Source organism: Hyalella azteca, unplaced genomic scaffold, assembly GCF_000764305.2.
Source record: "Hyalella azteca isolate HAZT.00-mixed unplaced genomic scaffold, Hazt_2.0.2 contig13563, whole genome shotgun sequence".
Taxonomy (NCBI): domain Eukaryota; kingdom Metazoa; phylum Arthropoda; class Malacostraca; order Amphipoda; family Hyalellidae; genus Hyalella; species Hyalella azteca.
Genome location: NW_025943479.1, coordinates 239,981 through 259,818, shown reverse-complemented (window position 1 = coordinate 259,818; position 19,838 = coordinate 239,981). Strand labels below are relative to the sequence as shown.

The 19,838-nt window shown below is 38.7% G+C and overlaps 2 protein-coding genes across 4 annotated transcripts; one reads left to right on the top strand and one right to left on the bottom strand.

The window, feature by feature from the left end:
• Positions 1–231: 231 nt before the first annotated feature.
• Positions 232–9,543, top strand: LOC108671798 (teneurin-a-like). Its single transcript, XM_018159381.2, has 9 exons — positions 232–423; positions 1,297–1,465; positions 2,647–2,716; positions 3,859–3,981; positions 6,184–6,407; positions 6,765–6,947; positions 7,593–7,741; positions 8,048–8,154; positions 8,763–9,543. The coding sequence occupies exons 1-9, from the start codon at positions 342–344 to the stop codon at positions 8,826–8,828; spliced, it is 1,173 nt and encodes a 390-aa protein (XP_018014870.1). The 5' UTR covers positions 232–341; the 3' UTR covers positions 8,829–9,543.
• LOC108671799 (sepiapterin reductase-like) lies at positions 8,325–18,722 on the bottom strand. Of its 3 annotated transcripts, none has more exons than XM_018159384.2 (7): positions 18,580–18,722; positions 15,775–15,993; positions 14,686–14,897; positions 12,495–12,573; positions 11,174–11,237; positions 10,476–10,576; positions 8,325–10,230 (listed from the first exon to the last, which is right to left on the bottom strand). In XM_018159384.2, exons 2-7 carry the CDS (start codon positions 15,952–15,954, stop codon positions 10,063–10,065), a joined length of 804 nt encoding a protein of 267 aa, XP_018014873.1. In that variant the 5' UTR covers positions 15,955–15,993; positions 18,580–18,722; the 3' UTR covers positions 8,325–10,062. The 3 variants fall into 3 exon arrangements, with proteins under 3 accessions (XP_018014873.1, XP_018014872.1, XP_018014871.1); XM_018159383.2 differs by lacking the exon at positions 18,580–18,722 and adding an exon at positions 16,135–16,390; XM_018159382.2 differs by lacking the exon at positions 18,580–18,722 and having other exon boundaries at positions 15,775–16,390.
• Between the last annotated feature and the right edge of the window lie 1,116 nt (positions 18,723–19,838).

The following is a 19,838-nucleotide window of genomic DNA, read 5'->3' as shown; positions in this document are numbered from 1 at the left end:
AGAATATCCGTTCAAGTGCTTCTGATTTTCTTCTTATATCTTCGCTACTGTCAATCTGAGAGTCAAATTTTAGCACATTTTGTAAAGTACATTATGGCTTAATATTCACTATAAATATTAAATTTAAACAATAATCCTGATCCAAAATCATTTATTGAATTTGAAATCCCACTGACCAGTACAAAATATTGAACAATATATACGGGTAAATACTTATTGTCAACCGAGTGAGGGATGTTCTCGATAAACTTGGAAAGCGTGAACAATATTCTGGATTCAAAATTGATATATACATAATTATTATACTATATCCATATATATATAATTTCCAAAACTTGAATATGAAAATTTCGACAATTCTTGAAATAATTTTTCCTATCATGCAAATTTTTGCATGGGGATTCTTCGTATCTGGAAGTTTCGGTAAGATTATTTGAGGATAAGATTATCTGAGTAATATAAAACATAACACATCTACAAATGAATTGAATCATCAGTGCCATCACTCGGGCAGCACGTGGGTAGTTTCAGCATATGTTCTCTCCATTTGTATTGTAAGTAGTCTTGGTTGAAATAAAGTGTCGTGGCGTGAACCATGGTTAGTAAGTTCAACCATGGCTTGAACATTCGGTGCAAGCCATTGATTGTATTTCTCATTATTTTTGTAGCATTCGAGTTTGTTCACAGATTTTAGCCTAAATATACTTAGCAGCTTGTCTCTTCTAGCTCCTATGTTTCTAACAAATCCAATTAAAAGCAGTAGTTCTAAATTACCATTCATTTAGGCTATTTTGTCTATCCACACGAAATAATTGAGTCACCTATAGCCGCTGAGGAATATGCTGGTTTTAGACGAAGACAAATTGTTCAAGTCAAGAAGAAACCTCCAATCATTAAAAAAAAAACAATTATTTCGAACTCAAACGATAATCCACCCCCCATGTAGGAATTCCTACAATTCTTAAAGTCTCTATGAGAACAGATGGTAGCTAGGTAACGGTTTCAATCATTATAGCTTATTTGCCTTAGTGCGAACATTATTGAAAATATTTGTCAGAGTTGATTCGTGTGTTTGAAGTCTGGCGCCGCGAACATAGATGGACTGTTGGGGTGCGTATCTACAATGCTTATTGCGCCGGGATATAACCTGGACCTGAAAATTTATTCTTTGTGGAAGAATAACGCATTGCAGTACAGTAAGAAATGGATTGGCACAAAAATCTAATTTTATTTTTGAAATTGGTATTTATACATATACCTTGAAAGCTTAAATAATTAATTTTTGTATTATTGCAGGTCATGGACCCGTGCTCGTAAGATCAGAAGGAGCGGGAGTCGAAGCTGGAATGAGCTTGGCCAGCTTGCAGCAGAGCGCCTCTAGAGTGCAACGCAGCGACCCAGAGCAGCGTCTTGAGCGCCAGAAACTTCGCGAGGCTCGCAGAGAAGAGAGAGAACGCAGCAGGAGGTGAGTTTTCTCTCATGTATGGTCAGCTGAAATGCTCTAAATAGCCCTTCTATCTATTTTATTTGACAGCCTAAAGTATTTGCATTTGAATTATAATTAGAGAGATAATGTGCGGAACAATGAATCAGTCCAAATCGAACTGTTCCCTCAAACGTGCGTGACCACTGAACTGATTTAAACTGTTATTTTCATTCTTGACGAGCCAATTTAAAATACGAGGATACCTAAGGCGGATCAAAAAAATATCTTCTTATGATATAAAGTTCTAGAAGTTAAAAGTTAAATTTTGTGCCCCCATCGCTCGAATAATAAAAACGAGAAGTGAACTAAAGTTGATTAATAATGTAATATCATTTGATTCACATACTGGGAGAGAGAAACAAACCGGAAAGTTTTAAATGCCCAAGTGGCTAAAGTGAGCCTGTTTTGCACAACAAAATTGCGGCTGTTTATCAAAACTTGGTGGCTGCCCTGAATTAGCATAAATTCATTCAATGTGGGAACATTAAATGTATACCTGACTATTGAAATGCCAGACTGCATTTAATAGATTTTCAGCTAGCAGCGTGATGGGAAGGCTCCTCGAATTCCATTCTTCGCAATAAATAACGAACCCGACATTTATAGCTAAAAAATTCTCGAGATGAAGACACCAAGGTAAGAGTTTATAACGAGACCTCTGAAATATTGCAATGGTGAAGGAACCATGTTTACGCTGCATAAACCATGTTTACTGGGCATAAATGGAAATAAAAACTTGGTTAATCTCAGTACCCATCTCGTATACCCTCAAACTGTACTCATTAATTATATACCAAAATAAGTTGGTCAGAAAAACAAGCAACTCTACCTAATGCTCATCGAAAGCCGTTCTCAGTGTATAGTTTATAGTATACAACAAGCGCTTTAAAAGGGGCAGATTTATGATACACAGACAGTCGTATTTTCCGATGTGGGTTACCCTCAGGAAAATGAATCTTATTGTCCAAATAGTGACACTTTCTTACACAGTGCACGACAAGAGAACGGACGTAGCACTGATACTCTCTCTTTTGCTAGGCCAAAAAATGGGTCTGGATTACCTACTTACAGACAGAAAAAATGCATTGCTATTTGGATAATGTATCGCTAATTTCTCTCATGGTTAAACTAAATTCGAACTGTTCCAAACTCTCTTCCAGGCAAAGACTTGAGCGTCGCCAGCACAGGCACCAGCAAGCGTCTACGGATCGTCCAGCGGTGGACAATAAGGTGAGAGCATCACTAATGTGACATTAAAATATCAGGGACAAGCCACCAGCTTGATTACAACATTTCATATATAGGGATACAGCAATTAGGAGGGATTGCTAGGAGCACTCAGGCAGCACATCGGTCGTACACAATAGTTTATGTTGGTGAGAGATTAGTCGCACACAACCTCTATAATGCAGTGTGTTTCACAGAAACTTCCTGTTTTGTATTTGCGCCAAGCAGCCAGATGTTGTAGGTAAAGGGCGCAGGGTATTTCATATGAAAGGTAAGGTCATGAAATTTTGTGTCCTGTCTAATCAGTTGCCACTATGCATTGGATAAGTGAGCATTGCGCATTTGCTGTCGAGGCGCACTTTTCTAATGGCCGTTTTTCAGAGTTGTAGCCGTCTGAGATGTAACATTTTGCAGAGCACTCTTCTCCTTGAGAGGTGACCTTCTTTGGCCGGTCCTATCTCCCTATTTAGCTCCTTGTGATTTTTCTAGGGTTATCTCAAAGGGGAGCTTATCGCTAGGGTTATCTCACAAAGATTGTCCAAGGACCTTATCGCATTTGAAAAAAAAACAACATACTCCAAGCCATCGGTAACCCACCCGTCAATAAGCTTCAGTGAGTTGTCCGGAACTTCAAAAATCGACTAACTGACTGCATTGACGATGGGGTCGTCATTTGTCCACTGCCATATTTAAAACTAAGTGATACAGAAATTCAGGTGATGTCTTTTTTCCAATAAAACTATATTGTAACGATATCTTTACTGTTTCTTTTAATTATTGAGCTTTCAAATTAGAGAGTTTCCGTGAATCACCCCTGTAAATTCTAAACCATATCCAGATGGGCATGAAGCTGATAATGTACGAAAAATTAATCAAAATAGGAAGAATGCATATGAGGTCCTCCATTTAATTTTAGAATTTTTTTCACAGTGAATCAGATGGAATGCGACTATGGTATCATGATACCGAGGTAGGTTTAAAAAATTCTTGGTACTTCAGAAAGTAATTCCTCATGTTTCCACTTGTCATGTTTCCGCGCCTCACCATTGAAGAATAATTGTTTGTGAATCACTGATTCAGAATGAACATCTTAGTTAATTCTAGATCAGTTTAATCACGTTGCTTGATGACGAATTATTTCACAGCGTCACTCTAGGGCAGACGACATTCAGTGGATGAAGGCCAACTTGTCGTCGTTGTGGGCTACGGTGAGGGAGCTGCAGAACAACCAGGCACACCTCCTGCGCAGCTCTGCTGGTCACGAGCCGGTGAGACTCTAGTCCTAGTGTATAGGGTAACCAAGTATTATATAGCGGTTTCAGCGTTTATTAGGCCGTACGCCTGTCGCCGATTCTTAACATCGCAGAACATTCACAGCATTTTGCGGTCACTGCTCCAATTCTGCTTTGCTTAACCGCCCGGCCTCCTCGCCGATTCTGACCAGAAACTGGCGCACAGAGCTGGAATCGAACCCGCACCTCTCTGCGCCAATCTTGGTACTCTGAACTTTAACCACTGGGCCACCCTGCCCGTGTGAATGCCGACTCGTTTCATGTACAGCCTAAGTTCGAAATTTATTTATTAGTTTCATCTACAATTGGCATATTCCCTATGGTCTCTTTCAAGTTCGTCTTGCGTGATAAATCGGGTCAACTCTTGTTTTTACAAAATTTTACATCCTACAGTATCAATAAAAAATCCACACATATATGTACCTATATCTGCAGAATTCTACCGTGCAAAATTTTCTTCATTGCCATGAAATTGTGGGTATTTTTTTATACATGCACATAGATGCTGTCGTTGCGACGGATATAAATAGAAAACGAATCGGAAACAAAATGATATAATTCTTATTTGCCACAGTTAAATTAAGGCATAAGGATGGTGAAATAATTGCGACTGCCGCTTCCTCACGCGATTTTCCGATATTAATAGATATTCGAATTATTGGATAAAATTAATACATATTTGCACTAAAATAGTTTTAAATGCATTTAGCGTAAATTATCTCTATCTAACATCAAGTCTTGAAAAAAAGATATGTCATTCAAAACGCGGTTGAAACTCATATGGAATTGTTTTGAGACCTAAATATTATTGGTTCCATTTTCATCCACCAGCCATTGCCCCCGATGCAATTTAGTATATTTTAGAACTAACGTGTCCGCTTATTTCCTAGTTCAGTGCATGCGTATATCAGCACTGATTTAGAAAAGAGTTGCAATACATTTATTTATGTTACATATGACAGTGTACAAGGTTTGCAATATACGTTCTAAAACTACTTGTATTCGATATTCAAGTTTGATGTGGGGATCTTCGAGCATGCAGGGTAAAAATAAATGTAATATAGTTCTTTTTGCCTAAACGTGGGAGAAGTGTGTTGCGGCGCAAACGTTTGGTTATATAGGCTGGATAAAATAGTCACATCTGCATCATTCAAAGTAAGAATTTCTAAGAAAATAGATCAAAATTCAAGGTACCAAGATCGACGCACGTTGCTTCAAAGTTGAGATACGGTTGTTTTACGTCTCTTCTAGTGCTGATCACATTTCGACGTTGATTTTAGATTAAATTTTGATTGGGAACATTTCAACGTGAAAGCAACCAGTAATCAATATATTGTTTCAACGTCAAATGCCTAATGGGATTGGATTTGGCAGACGTCTAATTCTTGCTACAAGATTCGAACGGTACAATAGATCATTTTCCTGATATGTATTTCCATGTTGATGACTGATCATATTTTGTAATAATAGGAATGTAACACCCCAATAATTAGTGAAGCGAATTCGCTATCAGGTCTTCTATTTAAATAATACGGCAGGCTAACCGACTCAATAAACAATTCCAACTTTTATTTAAGATTGAGCGAATATAGACGACAATGAGAGCTAGATTAAATATTTTTATTTCTGTGAGAAATAGACATAGATAAAAATAAGTAAATTTAGTAGTAAAAAATCATTTAAATTACTACATCGCTAAAAAAACTATTTGAAACTGCATTGAATAGAAAAAAATGATTTTGTTACCGGAAGCTACTAGAAAAATATAATTGACCTAAAAAATTGCCCGCGTTTTATTGTGAGCCACTCGATTACAATTAGATTCAATTGCTCTAATATATATGGATTATTAAAATATCATTTGACGGTCATGTATGAGTTGACGACGTGTGTGGAATATGCTGGCCCCTACACACCCTCATGTGAGAGAACACGGATTAATTCCGTAGCCTGGATACTACGAAAATAAGCGGTCAAAGGTTGCAGTTCTATATGGAATAGATCCTTAAACGCGATTTAAATACGAATGTCTAAACAATATTATCTTTAAAAATGTGCAGCATAATTCTAATATTCAGTAAAACTCAGTTTCTTACAAGTCGAAAGAGTTCACATCCTTCCAATTTACGACACTTACCGTTCTGAAACGTGCCACATGTTCTTGTAATTTGTCGTCAGATTGTAACTAACAGCCTAAGTGCTACTGGGATGCCCGGTGTGGCATCGCCTTGCTCCCCCGAGCTGTCGGCAGAAGATTGCCCTGACGACGACGAGTTGCAGTGCAGGCTTGGCGGCGACGAGCTGACGTGCTCGGGACGAGGCGAGTGTTGCTGCGGCCAGTGCTTGTGTCAGCTGCCATACTTTGGAACTTTCTGCGAGTGTAACAGCGATCTGTGCCCCATGTTAGTTCCCTTGACGTATGGATTGTAAGGAAATGTCCACGTAATTGGTCATTCATGTTAATGCAGTATATGGCAAAGAACTTTGTTAAAATAAATAACTTTAATGAGTTTAACAACTTTAATAAAATTTTAGTACCTAGAAAATTTAATGTCTAGATAAGTCGAAAATTACGTGGATCATATGGATACGTAGAACTAATTTTTTAGAACGAACTTTTTCTAACGAGGTCACCCTTACTCTTTCTCAGAGGTCGAACTGGTAGTACCTCACAGTTGTTTAACAAATCAGCTTAATTGTTTGAAACAGTTGCGTTTGACAGTTTCTGGTGTCGTGATACAAGTTCTGAGAACACACAGGCACGACGGCGTCGTGTGCAGCGGGTCAGGGTCGTGCTCGTGCAGCTCCTGTGAGTGCGACGCAGGTTTCACGGGCCCCGCGTGCGAGTGTCCCTCCCACGACGGCCGGTGCCGGGACCAAGATGGCGGTCTGTGCAACAACCATGGCACCTGTCACTGTGGTAGATGCGAATGCTTTAGCAGGTTAGGCTGCACTTAGATCGTGCGTAAATAAGAGCGATTGTGACTTTTCAACGTGAACAATTCCTGATTCAATTTCGGATCGGTAATTCCCACAAGATCGCAGCTGTTAGTGGAGATGGCTTTTAGAAAAACTGTATGACAGAGCAGGATTTCTTCGTGTCGTCGAGGAATCTATTCAGTTGTATAGTTTACAGTCGTAGGATTTTGGCCACATTCTAGAAACAATGAATGAACATCGTCAATTTTTGTATCCTATTTCATTTATAATTCTTAGTTGAAACTCCACCTGTATAAGATAATGGCTAGCGTGTAGTACGCCATAATTCATCAGCAAAATTTTAAAAATTCTGCAAGAATTCCCCTTGGCATTGGCAGTAGAATTTTAGGATTATAGTGACGTCAAATAAACATTGCCCGTCTCTTATCTGTATAAATAATTTTCTGCATGCGAACTCTTTCTATGATTGATATGTTCTTTGTAGCTTCCATATTTTAGCAGCTATTGATTCATAGGGTTATTTTTACATGAAAAACTAGTCCTATTTTAAAACTAATTATTCATGTTCTTCCGCTGCTGTCACATTTGCTTTATTTTCAGAATAAACGTCATTCTGGCTTCCCCTAAAGTCGAAACTCTCTTTTCAGTTACTTGGGTGAGCTGTGCGAGCAGTCGCTGTACTCGGCAGGGCTGTGCGAGGAGCTGAAGCCGTGCGTGCTGTGCAGCGCCCTGGGCCGCCCTCTGCCGCAGTGCAGGACCTGTGACCTCATCACCGTCGAGCTCACCACCGAACTCCGTGAGACATCGTCCAGGGTCGCCATGCACATCTTAACTTTATGAAGTGTTATGTCTATTTAATCCTCGTCAGACTCCATAATATTGAATTGTAATCGCAACGAGTGTAGGTACAGATGTAACTATACAGTCCGACAAGGGTGAAATATATTGGCTGAAATTTGGTCGAATACAAATACCAAATGCGTAAAGCAATGCTGAATGAAAAAAAAATTCTTGAGTTGGAGTTGAATAAGCTCGTAATTAGATGGTACGAGTTGGCCACTATGGAATATCACGAGTAACCGTGTGCGCGGTGTCTGGGCAGAGCCGTCGCAGAAGCTGTGCCGCATGGTACACTCGGGGTGCCTGCTGCGCTATTCCTACGAAGCTGCTGAGGAGGGCCAGTTCCTCGTAGCCGTCCCTGCCAGCGTCGTGAGTAACGTTCTTGGTGTTTATTGCAATAAATAAAACTGCTTACAGTTTATAAGAGCTAAACGGGTATTCCCAGCAGCTCGTGGTCGGAGGTACATTGATAATACAGAAAATATATAGTAATGAGAGGGTGGTTACATAGCTTCAATTTTTATTAAATGAAGCGCGTTTGTAAAATACAGAAAATACTTGTTTGCGTGAACAACAATAAAACAATTAACTTACATCATTGTAAGTAGTTCGGCGACAATCGTCAGAAATGCAGATACCACGTGTAAAAATATAAACATTCGATGCCATACCTAAAGCAGTATATAAAATTCAAATACATGATTTTTGTGTTATTTGATTCTTATCCATTTCCGCTATTTACAATTCTTTATCCATTGGCCTAAATTCCAGAAAAAGTATTCTAATACTATGTTATTATAATTTTCATTTTTCATCTCTGTGGGCGGAATATGTTCCATTATACTACCTATTATGTCTTGAACTTTACGCTTGTTATGAAGGTTCAAACTTTTAAATCTGCTAGTCAAATCAGTGTTTTCTAACTCATCTTATTAATAACGTTTCCCAGTCTTGCTAAAGATATAATTTCTTTCCAGATTGAAGACTTCAGGAACTGTGACGAACAAAACAGAAACAGAGTTTCTGTTTCGCGACGAAATTGAACTCTTTAGTAATAGAAAAGTGTCTGTTATTCTGTTCAGTCACTACACGGCACTCGACACCGATAACGACGCTCAGAACTCGGACGTAAATGATGACTGCAGAGCTTAGGAAGATCTCGTCTGCATCAATTCAGTTATCTTCAGATCCTTCTAAATTTGACATTTAGGTAACATCTCTATTTTAACCAAATATACTATGTCCAAATTTCACCTATATATCGTATAGCATTGCCCACAACTCAGTTCAAGTAAGTTAGACGGTTTGTATCAGTTCGGTATAGTGAGAATTGGAAACTAAGATTAAATGCGTTGGGTTCGAATTTCATGTTAATTACATTTTTTAACAGTCGGTAAATTTATTTGAAGCCTGGGACTAGCGCTGGATTTGTGGAGTTTGTTCGGTCGAATATCCACGATATTCATCGCATAGGAGTATTATACGAGAATACAATTCTATTTCACATGATGGAATCAAGAGACTCTGAAACCTGGAGTTTATGTTAGATAAAAAAAAATCGATAGGTCTGCGGGTGTGAATTTAAAATTAACGGGATTTATGATGTCTGGGAGACGAAATTCGGGATGGCGTGTATCAGAATGTTAGGATACGGGATTCGGAATTCTCAACTCAATGGATTATCTATCTCGGCACTGCTCGGTTAGGTTAACTTTGTATAAATGAGGTAGTCTAAAAATACGTAACTACTTCCTACTGTGTTACGTTTTTAACCCAACATATTTAGTCTCGGTACTCGATCCCCTTGCAGCATTCCATTTAAATTCGGAGTGTCTGCAAGATGAATAAATTTGCTAAAATTATTAGGAGGTAAATACCATTCCTACAGACCAAATTGTAATTATGAAAATTGATGTTTGCATCGACACTACGTACAGGAAACGCAAGTAAGCAATACTATACATAAAACCCTATGAATAAACCCTGCATGCATACAGGAGCAATTCACGCCTGCAGTTTGATACTATATGAGCCATGCACAACGCACAGGCTGTAACTCTCTACTAAGATCATACGTTCGTGGTAACAATAAAAGTCCTTCAATTCCAGCGTTTCTCGATTTAATGGCATAGTTAATTATAGATAGAAATACGGTACTGTCATGTATATAATGGAAGTTCCGTTCTGTGTTTCTTCGAGTTTCTTGTGTGAGCATCAAACTCTTAGTTGTATAATGCAAGGAGAACCTCTTCGTTCCAATAAGAATTAGGAGTAACTTCACACATCATAATAATCGACGTGACCTCCTGAAGTGAACGCGCCGCTCTCCAACAGACTGATCATTTTGTCGACCGTTTGACTGGCCGTCAAGGTTTCGCCGGCATTGAACTTCGCGATGAAACTCTCGCGCAAACTCACGTCTGCAGTGTTCGTCCGGGCTTCTTTCTGCAACATGGTTATATGAAGTTACTATAACATTAATACCTAGTCTAATTAATTAAAAAAATGTCTGAATTGAAGATGTGCAAGGACGTTTAGAGTATACGAGTTCACATGGCTCAGTGTTTGCTGCCTGTTATTAGCACGTGGCCCTGTAGAGGTGCTGTTAGTAGCACTTCTACATGGCAGTGCCACATGGCAGTGTCACATGGCAGTGTCACCTGCATGGCAGTGCCACATGGCAGTGTCACCTGCATGGCAGTGTCCACAGGACCAGGAGCGTAGCTCAGCACGGTCACGCTTGGCTCCTCGGCCGCAAGCACGCGGAAGAACATGTCGCGCGCTGCCTTGCCTGGGGCGAGTGTTCAAACCATGAGTTTATCGTTAAAAAATAGTTATCATTCCTAATTAAAACTAAAGGTTAATAAAATTCCACATCTTACATTGATAAAAAGTAAATTAGATAAAAGATAAAAAAGTAAAAGATAAGTAGATAAGTAGTAAAAGTAAAAGTATATAAAAAGTTCGGTGAAACATACAAGAGACACACAATCCGTCTGTTTCGGGAACCTATCCGCAAGCGCTGTTGGAAACGCATTCTGAGTAGCGTGGCATGATGAGCATGTGAATGTTGGAAATTACTGAGCTGAATGCGTGAAATTAAAGAGCTTAATTTTTATTTAAAGGCAAATAACTTCGCATCATAGTTACTGGTACGGCTGCACCTGAAACCAATGTGAGAGTTTCTCAAACAACGCTTATAAGTAGAACATATTTGAGAGAATGCATCGTAAAATTCTAAAGAATAATAAAAAATAATGAAAATAAATGACAGTAGAAAATACAAGACTTCATATTCAGTCATCAATTTTGTTTGACATTATATTTTGCATTATTGAACTAAACGAAGTCGCTCTCTTGTAACTCGGTTCGTGCACACTGCACTCACCTGAGCAGTAGAGCGACCAGGACTTGAACGGCTCGAGCGCACAGATAGAGGAGATGTTCACCACCTGAAATAAACGTCGTCGTGTCATAAATTGGACACATCCATTTGGATTCATTTACAATGATGCTTGCTCACGGCATGCACTTGCTGAATTTATTCTTAATTTCCGATCGATTTTCGGGTTTTTACTTTGAAATTGGGTTCAAAATGTTAATTATTGATCACTTAAAATTATGTTCAAGTGCATTCATAACTTCTTGATCAAAGCTCGGGATATTTTCGTTGCGGGTACTTGAAGTTGCTTACCGTCTCTTTAGGATCAAAGGCACAACTTTAATCGTATAATCCTTACAAGTTACAACGAAACATCTTGCATTTGGCTAAGTTATTAGCACCGTTTCAATGGCTTAAGCCTTAGCCTTTCACAGCCTTAAATTAAGCAATTCTACTCAAATTTATTCAGCTTAGAAGGCCGTCACTAACAAAATTTGTTTGTGATTCTATGCACGATTCACAAGTAACTGCAGCACAACTAACAACAATAGATAAATAAAGTTAATCGTGCCTGATAACAAACTTGAAATGAGAGTTTGTCGAGAAATTTTTACTCAGGGCAAGAATGTATTTAATTTTTTTTTCATAAATCACAGTTGCAATTTTGTACGACGACACTTTATTATACCGAAGGGTAATAAATGGGCATCATAATGATTATTTTGTGAACATCTCCAGCACTTAAGTGAGGGACAAACGTGTCCAACTCCCACCAGGGACCGAGCTCGACTAATGATTTAATCGCGCTACAAGCTCCCAGAAAATAGCGTAAGTAGGTTAATTACAAGAGAACGCAATGTAGAGGTAATAGAAGAAAAAACGTTCACGAATTAAAAATTAAAGAAGATAGTTTAATTTCCCACATTCTGAACAATTTGCGAGCAAGATACAATTAAGTTGTGATCTGATCCCTTTCTGTAGATAGTAAATTAGTTAGCGAATTCAATGATTTTCTCTGAATAATTTTTGAGAGAGTGGGAGTGTATGTTCAGTAAATAATATTTCCAAGGTTTGGACGGTAATGCCGTTCATGGTGAAATTGCTGGCATCGTCTCTACACCTGACAAAAAATTTAATTTGTTTAGTTTTGTTCCTCTTTGAGCTCTAAAAGTAAATCCAACTCATACTTAGAGATAACTCTCTAAACCGAGCATAAATTTTATTACTCATACTGATAATTATTATTTCTTACGTGACGAACATGTATTCTTTCTAATACTCGTATAATGTTATAACTTGTATTAAAATAATAACGATTGTAACCTACCTTTATTGTCATGCTCGGTGTGGCAGCTTGCTGAACTTTAGCGAGGCTCAAAAAAGCGGCGTTCAACACAACCACTGAACTGAGAGGCAAATATTCAGTTAGACAGAAACAATGACACAACTTTAATGTCAAAATACTAAGAACATTTTAAGAATTCAAGTCTTTAAATATTTTTACATTTATCTGAAAGATTTTATCTCATTTTAAATAACAATTTGATACAAAGTAACTATTTTTAAAGATACTCAAAGAAATTTCTTATAACCTCATAAAAATCATACGGCAAACTCTACTATAACAAAAACTGGAATAGTGCTTGACGTTTAACGAGGTACATTGTCGGTCATTGAAACGGAATCTTTTAAGCGCGTCCAGTAAATTACGGGCGTAGGCAGTCTCAGTCAAAAGCCGAAACAGTTTGGAATAGAACGTCCAATTCCAGAAGATATATAAGGATCGCAGGAGCCCATGCAGCTATTAAAACACCTGCCGCGCTCAATGAACAAATACAGCATCTTGCCTCCACAAAAAGTGTATGCAGGTACCTGCATAAATATGGATTTGAGGAATTGCAGAAGTTAGAGAACTCCTGTTCTTAAATAACTAATGTTTTACTGTGTACCGCATGTTTTGGAAGTCTCAATATATGAACTTTCAATTAGGCTTCGTGAAAATGCGTTTTTCTCAGGCAAGCTAACATTTTACTTCACACCTGCGATCGAGAGGGGGTTTGGAGGTAGCAATGGTAAGCGCTTTATTTCTACTAATTCCTTCTATCGTCTCTCGGAATGATAAAAGTTGTAGCTGAATATTGCGATTTATTTGTCTCAGAAATAACTCGACATTAGAATTATTCAACACTTAGGAGAAATGAGATAATATCAGTTGCATAAGGTGTATCGCTTACATTGCACTTAAATATATTTTGTAGTATATCGAGGCGAGTTTGAGAATTTTTGTTCTCGTCTTGTACTGTTGCTTGACACGAGTTTGAACGACAAATCATATTCTTCAAATGAAATTAGCAATAAGATTGGATTATTCTAATCGCAGCTAAAACATTCCAAGTGAAACAGAATTGTGACAAGTGTTTAATACATTCTAAGCAGACTCAAATTTCCTTCTTATCGATATTCTTCCCCTCTAATAAATCAAGTGTTGATTCAGCATTGCAGTCAATTCTGGCCGTGAAAAAGCGAAAAAGTTTTCAGAAGACTGCACTAAATAATAACACTTTAGCATGAAGGATAAACTCAGTTCAGATATCCTCGTCTTTATTGGAGCGCTGTAGAGCTCCAACAGAACAACTAAGGAACAAATAAGGTGTCTAAAGTTAGATTTACACCACCTGAATTTTAGTATCATCTAGTTTTAAAAATGACATCGGATAAATGACCGCCCCATTGTCAATGCACTCAGTTAATCGATTTTTGAAGTTCCATTCAACTCGATGTAGCACACTGACAGGTTATATGTTGGCGATGGCTTGGCGTATGTTGTACTTCAAATAAGGTGGACAGTTATTTTAAACAATTGTTTTAAGATAACACCATAAAAGATCAAACAGAGCCAAATCGGAAACCGGTCAGGATCGGAGCCGATCAGGAACCCGGCCTGAAGAACGAATACGGAACCGAGCACGGAATCCTCGTTGAGTAGCGACAATGAAACGGCCATTAGAAAAATACGCCTCAACAGCAAACGTACGCTGCTAAAATTTCCAATGCATAGTAGCAACAGACTAGAAGGGACACATAAATTCATGACCCTGCCTTTCATATGAAATACTCCCCGCCCGTTTCCTACAACATCTGGCTGCCTTGCTCGAAATACAGAACAGTGCTTCCGTGAATCACCTCGTATGAATAGTCAACCAATAGCTCTGTACGAAATTGGTTAATTTAGAGGAGTCTGTATGCATTGGGTATAGAAATGATTCTATGTTATAAATGAAAATGGAGCTGGAATATCATTGGATCACTTGTAAGTTTTGACAAAACTGTGACATGCACTGGTTGACTTCACAGCAGTGGGTAGTCTCCATGAACAATTTATTAACATCAGTGTAAATAACTGCATGGACTTGCGAAATCACATTTTTCAGCATCGACATGAGCTTAATAGCTACAACAGATCGACAGAGAGAAGGCAACGAACGAAATACGTCCACCAAACATCACGTTAACACTACCTGACATTGAGGTCGTAGTACTTGCTGACTTCAGCGAAGTTGTTAAGGTCTTTGGTGTAGATCACATCGCCAAGAGACCCTGCATTGTGGACCATCAAAGCGGTGCTCAGCGCCCCGCCAGGACTACGCAGAGCTTCTTCGAAGCCCTGGGCGAGTGCGTGTTGTACAACTGAAGCTTCCAGGCTGCTTAGGTCTTGTTGAACTGATATAAACTGTGGGTTGGGCACAAAATTTAACCAAATACACGACTAATGAGCTAGTGTTCAAAACAGATTGAACGGCATTACAAATGAATATATTGGTTATAATAGGGCGCTGTACTTCTTATTGTTCTTCGATGCTACTAGAAAATTTGGAGAGTAAAAAAAATGTAGCCCAGATTGGACGGTTGGAGAAATAGAGAATTAAATAACAATAAGGGCGTGAAATGGCACTACGCGCATAATTGTGCGGAGAATAATTGTTGCCGGACCTGCCGGAGCGATGGGAACATGCGGAACCGGACCGGGCATTAAAATTTCGTTGCATCCTCGTAATTACGTACAATATATACAATGATTGCAAGTAACTCGATTGGTACACAAAAAATTTGAACCATGTTGTATACATTTCTTTGCTTTCTGTCATGCTTTTGACGTAAATGTTTACGTGACCAAGGGGTTAAAGATGACACATCTCTGTTTTTTTTTCTAAAGAATAGAATAATTAATATGATGATGCGGACGATGAGCAAATGTGTGTGCATATGTGCATCGTGCAAGAGCACTTTGGGAACTTTTTTGAGCGACCGTGATGAAAATAAATAGAAAAGTTAAAATCGTTAGAAGACAGCTGATAAATAAGGAATACATTAGTCTTCTTCACAACTCGCCACTGTCTGATAAAATTTTTCCACTGAAATGTTCCAAAAATTCAGAAAAATTCGCTAAGATTCAGCTTTCGACCTATAAGACGAAAATGTATGTAAATAGTTCGAGATTATTTACATTACCTTGAATATGGTTCATCTAATAAAATGAATTCACAAATGAAAAAGTAAGTGATAAATTTACAAAGAATTTTCCTCGATCTAATGTAATGGTGACTCACGGCAACACTGGGGTTCGCTTCTTTGACGCACGATTTGCACCGCTCGAGGTTGGTCTCATCTCGAGCGACACCGATGATGACCGAACCGATGCCGAGGTGCGGCGCCAGACGTTCGCAGACAGCGGCGCCTATACCGCGCGATGCACCTGTCACTACCACCACAGTCTTGCCCCAAGCCATCGCCGCACCGAGCGTGAGTCAAAATTTGCAGCAAACTTACTGGAAGATTTTAGAATTAATTTTTTAGAACTATAACAATTAAATGCAGATCATGAAAAAATTCAATTATCTCTTTCAATCACGGCAATGGTGGGACCATGAGTACTTGAGGTAGTCTTCACACTTGTAACCTCTACGTACTGGAAATGGGTTAGGTAGCGTGCCGACTCAGCCAAGTTTCAGGCATTAGGTCTGAAAATAAAGCTACCTAATAACAACAAAAGCTCTTATCCGTATTAACTAGCGACCCGAAGGAAGAAAGCAATATCAAGTGGATCTAATTTGTATACAAGAGATTTTCTGGAAAATAATAATAGGTTATTCATATAAATTCCCTATACACAACTAGAATAACATAATTAATGCTATTCACAGTTGACGTGTGTCCATATTAATCTCACGTCGAAAAGTTGACTCCAAATAAAATGTATAAAAAAAATTTTTAAAGACCACGTTTTTCATGTGGACTCAAAAGTAGAAAATAATTTTTCGGCAGCTAAGAGTTTATACGCCTGGAAACGTGCAACAAATTATTGATTATTGTATTGTTATCGGGAGCTGAGCTTCCCTAAAAGTTTCAGAGCGCTAGCTAATGGGAAAGTTGGTGAAATATCGATTGCAAGATTTGATCATCACAGACACGAAAGCGAGCTAAGAAAAACGTGGTAAAAAATACGAGTGTTGGAGGTATGAGGTCGAGCAACTCTCGAGAGAAGTCATTAATTAGTGTAATTAGCCCTCCCGAATTATACAAAAAGAATGTTCCAAGTCAGAAGATTGTGCGAAATAAGAACCTTACATTCGCCGTTTCCATCCGTTAGAGAATCGTCTTACGCCTTGCACATTTTATAGACACAAAACTGGCAAAAAGTCGTCACGTCATAATTCACATGACTATGAAGGTGCTTGTACACGGGGATAGTGCTGACAGCTAGTAAATCTGGCAAGTGTCGGTCGCTTGGTGGCAATCCGGCAAGTAAGCCTGTACACGAGGAGAATATACGTATAAGGTGCCGCTACCTTCTTGTTCGCGCCCGCCAGTGCGTCGTTAGAAGCCGTAGAGTGAGGTGTGTGAAGATGGATAGTGTGATCACCTTCAACAACTCGAGTCTGTGCGTCATTTTTATCCTCTTTATTCTAGCCCTTAAAAACGCAATGTCGGGAACAACTAAACCCTGACTAATAAAGTCTTTGTTCAGTTTCAAAATAATCGTTCCTCTCTTCATTTTGTTGGAGTAACCATCATGGAAAACATTATACTTTAATTCATAATTTTGGAATATTTCAAAGAATAATTGAATATCGTCTGGAATCCACTTTGTTGGATTCCTCTTAGAAACATTATCGTTCAAACAAGCCATGATTCACTTGACCCAAGATACTTCACAAGAACGGCACAGATACTCTCACCATGGCTGCATCAGCGCTACTAGCCACTTCTCCAATCTCCAGCGCAGAAATCAACACATCTTTGTCCCTCTCGGTCGCGTCTCGGGCACTTGCCGGCGCATGCCTCAGAAGTGGCTGAACCCCTCCCTATACACGAGGCTAATAGCGTGGACAGGTCAAGCGGCGGATGAACTAGCGGCTAGTACTATCCCTGTGTACAGGCACCTTAATAAGTTGCGCGTTCGAGATCGCAAACTGTGAATTTTCTGCGATGTTAAAAATCGGTGAACGTTGTATGGCCTAATAAACGTTGAAGCCGCTATTATTACGAGAGTAGTAACGGAACTTGTGTATTAGTAATACTATTACGAGCATTAGTATATACTGGAATTTGTGGCCCGTGACCGCGCTCTCGCTTACGTAGTTCAGCCTTTATAGATCGACAAATGATATTTAGAACTGGGTCAATTCTGATAGGATCTTCAATAAAGAATAAACAATTTTCACGTAAAGTTAGTAAAAGTTTATGAACGTGTACGATTTTAATATATAGTAAAATAATTAGCTGCCACAATTTTTGACGAAAATTTTGACCATTCAGATGAAAACTTGTGCGAGAATAAGCTTATTATACGAACTTCAGGAGTCAATCAAACAAATCTTAGCTGAATCCTTTAACCTATATTGCCTTTCAATAGATTTGAGTAACGTTTAATCGTGGTGTATGAATAACAAAGTAAATTAAAATGAATTTTTGTATTGGTATTGGGCGCGCGTTGCTGAGAGGCAATGCAACTAAAACTGGGTGCCATCGACAAAAACACGAAAAATTGAAATCATTATTATAGCGGTTTCAGCGTTTATTAGGCCATAGGCCTGTCGCCAATTCGTAACATAGCAGAACATCCACAGCTCGTTACGGTCTCAAACTCGCAAATCACTGATTCAAATTCTGCTGTACTTAACCGCCCGGCCTCCTCGCCGATTCTGACCAGAAACTGGCGCACAGAGCTGGGATCGAACCCTCGCCTCTCTGCGTCAATCTTGGTATACTCTGAACTTTAACCACTGGGCCACCCTGCCCATGTAGGTTGTCAATACTATTCTATAAACTATTGACGGCTCAAGAAGCGAATAAATATATGTGTGCGTGTTTGGGGCAACATTACCAGCGAATCTATAAGCGGATATCCTTACCCAAGTGTTATCTGAGTACTGATAACTAACTGCATTTACGCTGCCCGATGCCAGCCTAGTACCGCAGTGGCCGGAAGGAAACAAATGCTAGATACTACACAGTCTTACACTTAAGATGTTTCAATTGAAACACGGTACCGCATTCACATGTTTTTTTCCAGAAACACTCATAGTTCAGTCTTTCATATTTGCTTAAAGTCAACGACTCATATTTTAAACTTTCGTAACTTTTTCAAATTAGTCAGGAATGTCACAAAACAGCAACCGCTCGCTGGTCCATGCATACTGGAGCCACAGGTGGCTGTCTCTGAGAACTGCCGCTTGGTCGGTGACCGTCGGTCGATGAATTCCCAACGCTTGTCAGTTGCCACTGAACTCCAAAATTGGAAACGTGCACATATATCGTATATTAAACATAGATAATTAAACTACTACGAATAAGATTTTATTGATAATAATTAAACGTAAAATGAATCTTTCATGTAGTTACTCAAGTCAATAGTTCTACTATGCGCTAATATCATGCTCAAGCAATTAAAATTGTCTAATACAGTAGTACTTATAGGTAGTTAATCCGATCCGATCGGTGGTTGTTTTATAAAATAAATTTGCTACGTAAAAATACTTTTTTGGTTTAGTGTTAGTGTAAATGGTTTTCATATATCTAATAATTTTCATTCGACTGTGAATTCCATCCGCGGAATATTATCAAACCTTTGGCTTATCAGTGACGGCCTACGCAATTGTTTCTCGTTTTCATGGAAACGAATGGATAATTTTAATAACGCGTATTTTAATCAACGAAAAGCTAATATAAAATTTGTGGTTGGGTCCTGGTTTATGTTTTTTTAATCAATTCATTTGCTCCTGGACTTCACGGTACTCAGAACTGGTATCATAGCTATACGCAAAGTTGTCTAGCTGCTGGTCGATTTAATCTTTAACAGGTAAAAATAGTTGAGCCAATGAGCAGGCGCAACATATACATCAATAGACTCCAGGAAAAAACTCAGTCATGCTGTTAAAAACTACCAGATCCTAAGAAATGTCGTAAATTAATGCGATACAACACAGCATCACAAAATTAATTAGGATAACAATAAAGGTGTTTTGTTGTGGAATTTTCACAAAATCTGAATGAAAATATGTGGAAGTTATTCACAGTTACCGAGCATGCAATTTAGATTTGGAGTCGAGGTGAATCTTTTTGTATATAAGAAATCTTGGCAGAAGACTTTTTAGAAGTCAACCTAATTCAA

What these genes read in the sequence shown, in the direction of transcription:
- LOC108671798 (XM_018159381.2), top strand. Translation starts at nt 342, where the DNA reads ATGAAAATTTCGACAATTCTTGAAATAATTTTTCCTATCATGCAAATT. An exon ending in AGATGCGAATGCTTTAGCAG is followed by an intron (nt 6,948 to 7,592) that starts GTTAGGCTGCAC and finishes CTCTCTTTTCAG; the next exon opens with TTACTTGGGTGAGCTGTGCG. An exon ending in TAGCCGTCCCTGCCAGCGTC is followed by an intron (nt 8,155 to 8,762) that starts GTGAGTAACGTT and finishes ATTTCTTTCCAG; the next exon opens with ATTGAAGACTTCAGGAACTG.
- LOC108671799 (XM_018159384.2), bottom strand. Translation starts at nt 15,954, where the DNA reads ATGGCTTGGGGCAAGACTGTGGTGGTAGTGACAGGTGCATCGCGCGGT. An exon ending in CTGGTCGCTCTACTGCTCAG is followed by an intron (nt 10,577 to 11,173) that starts GTGAGTGCAGTG and finishes CACTCGCCCCAG; the next exon opens with GCAAGGCAGCGCGCGACATG. An exon ending in CTGTGGACACTGCCATGCAG is followed by an intron (nt 10,231 to 10,475) that starts GTGACACTGCCA and finishes ACCATGTTGCAG; the next exon opens with AAAGAAGCCCGGACGAACAC.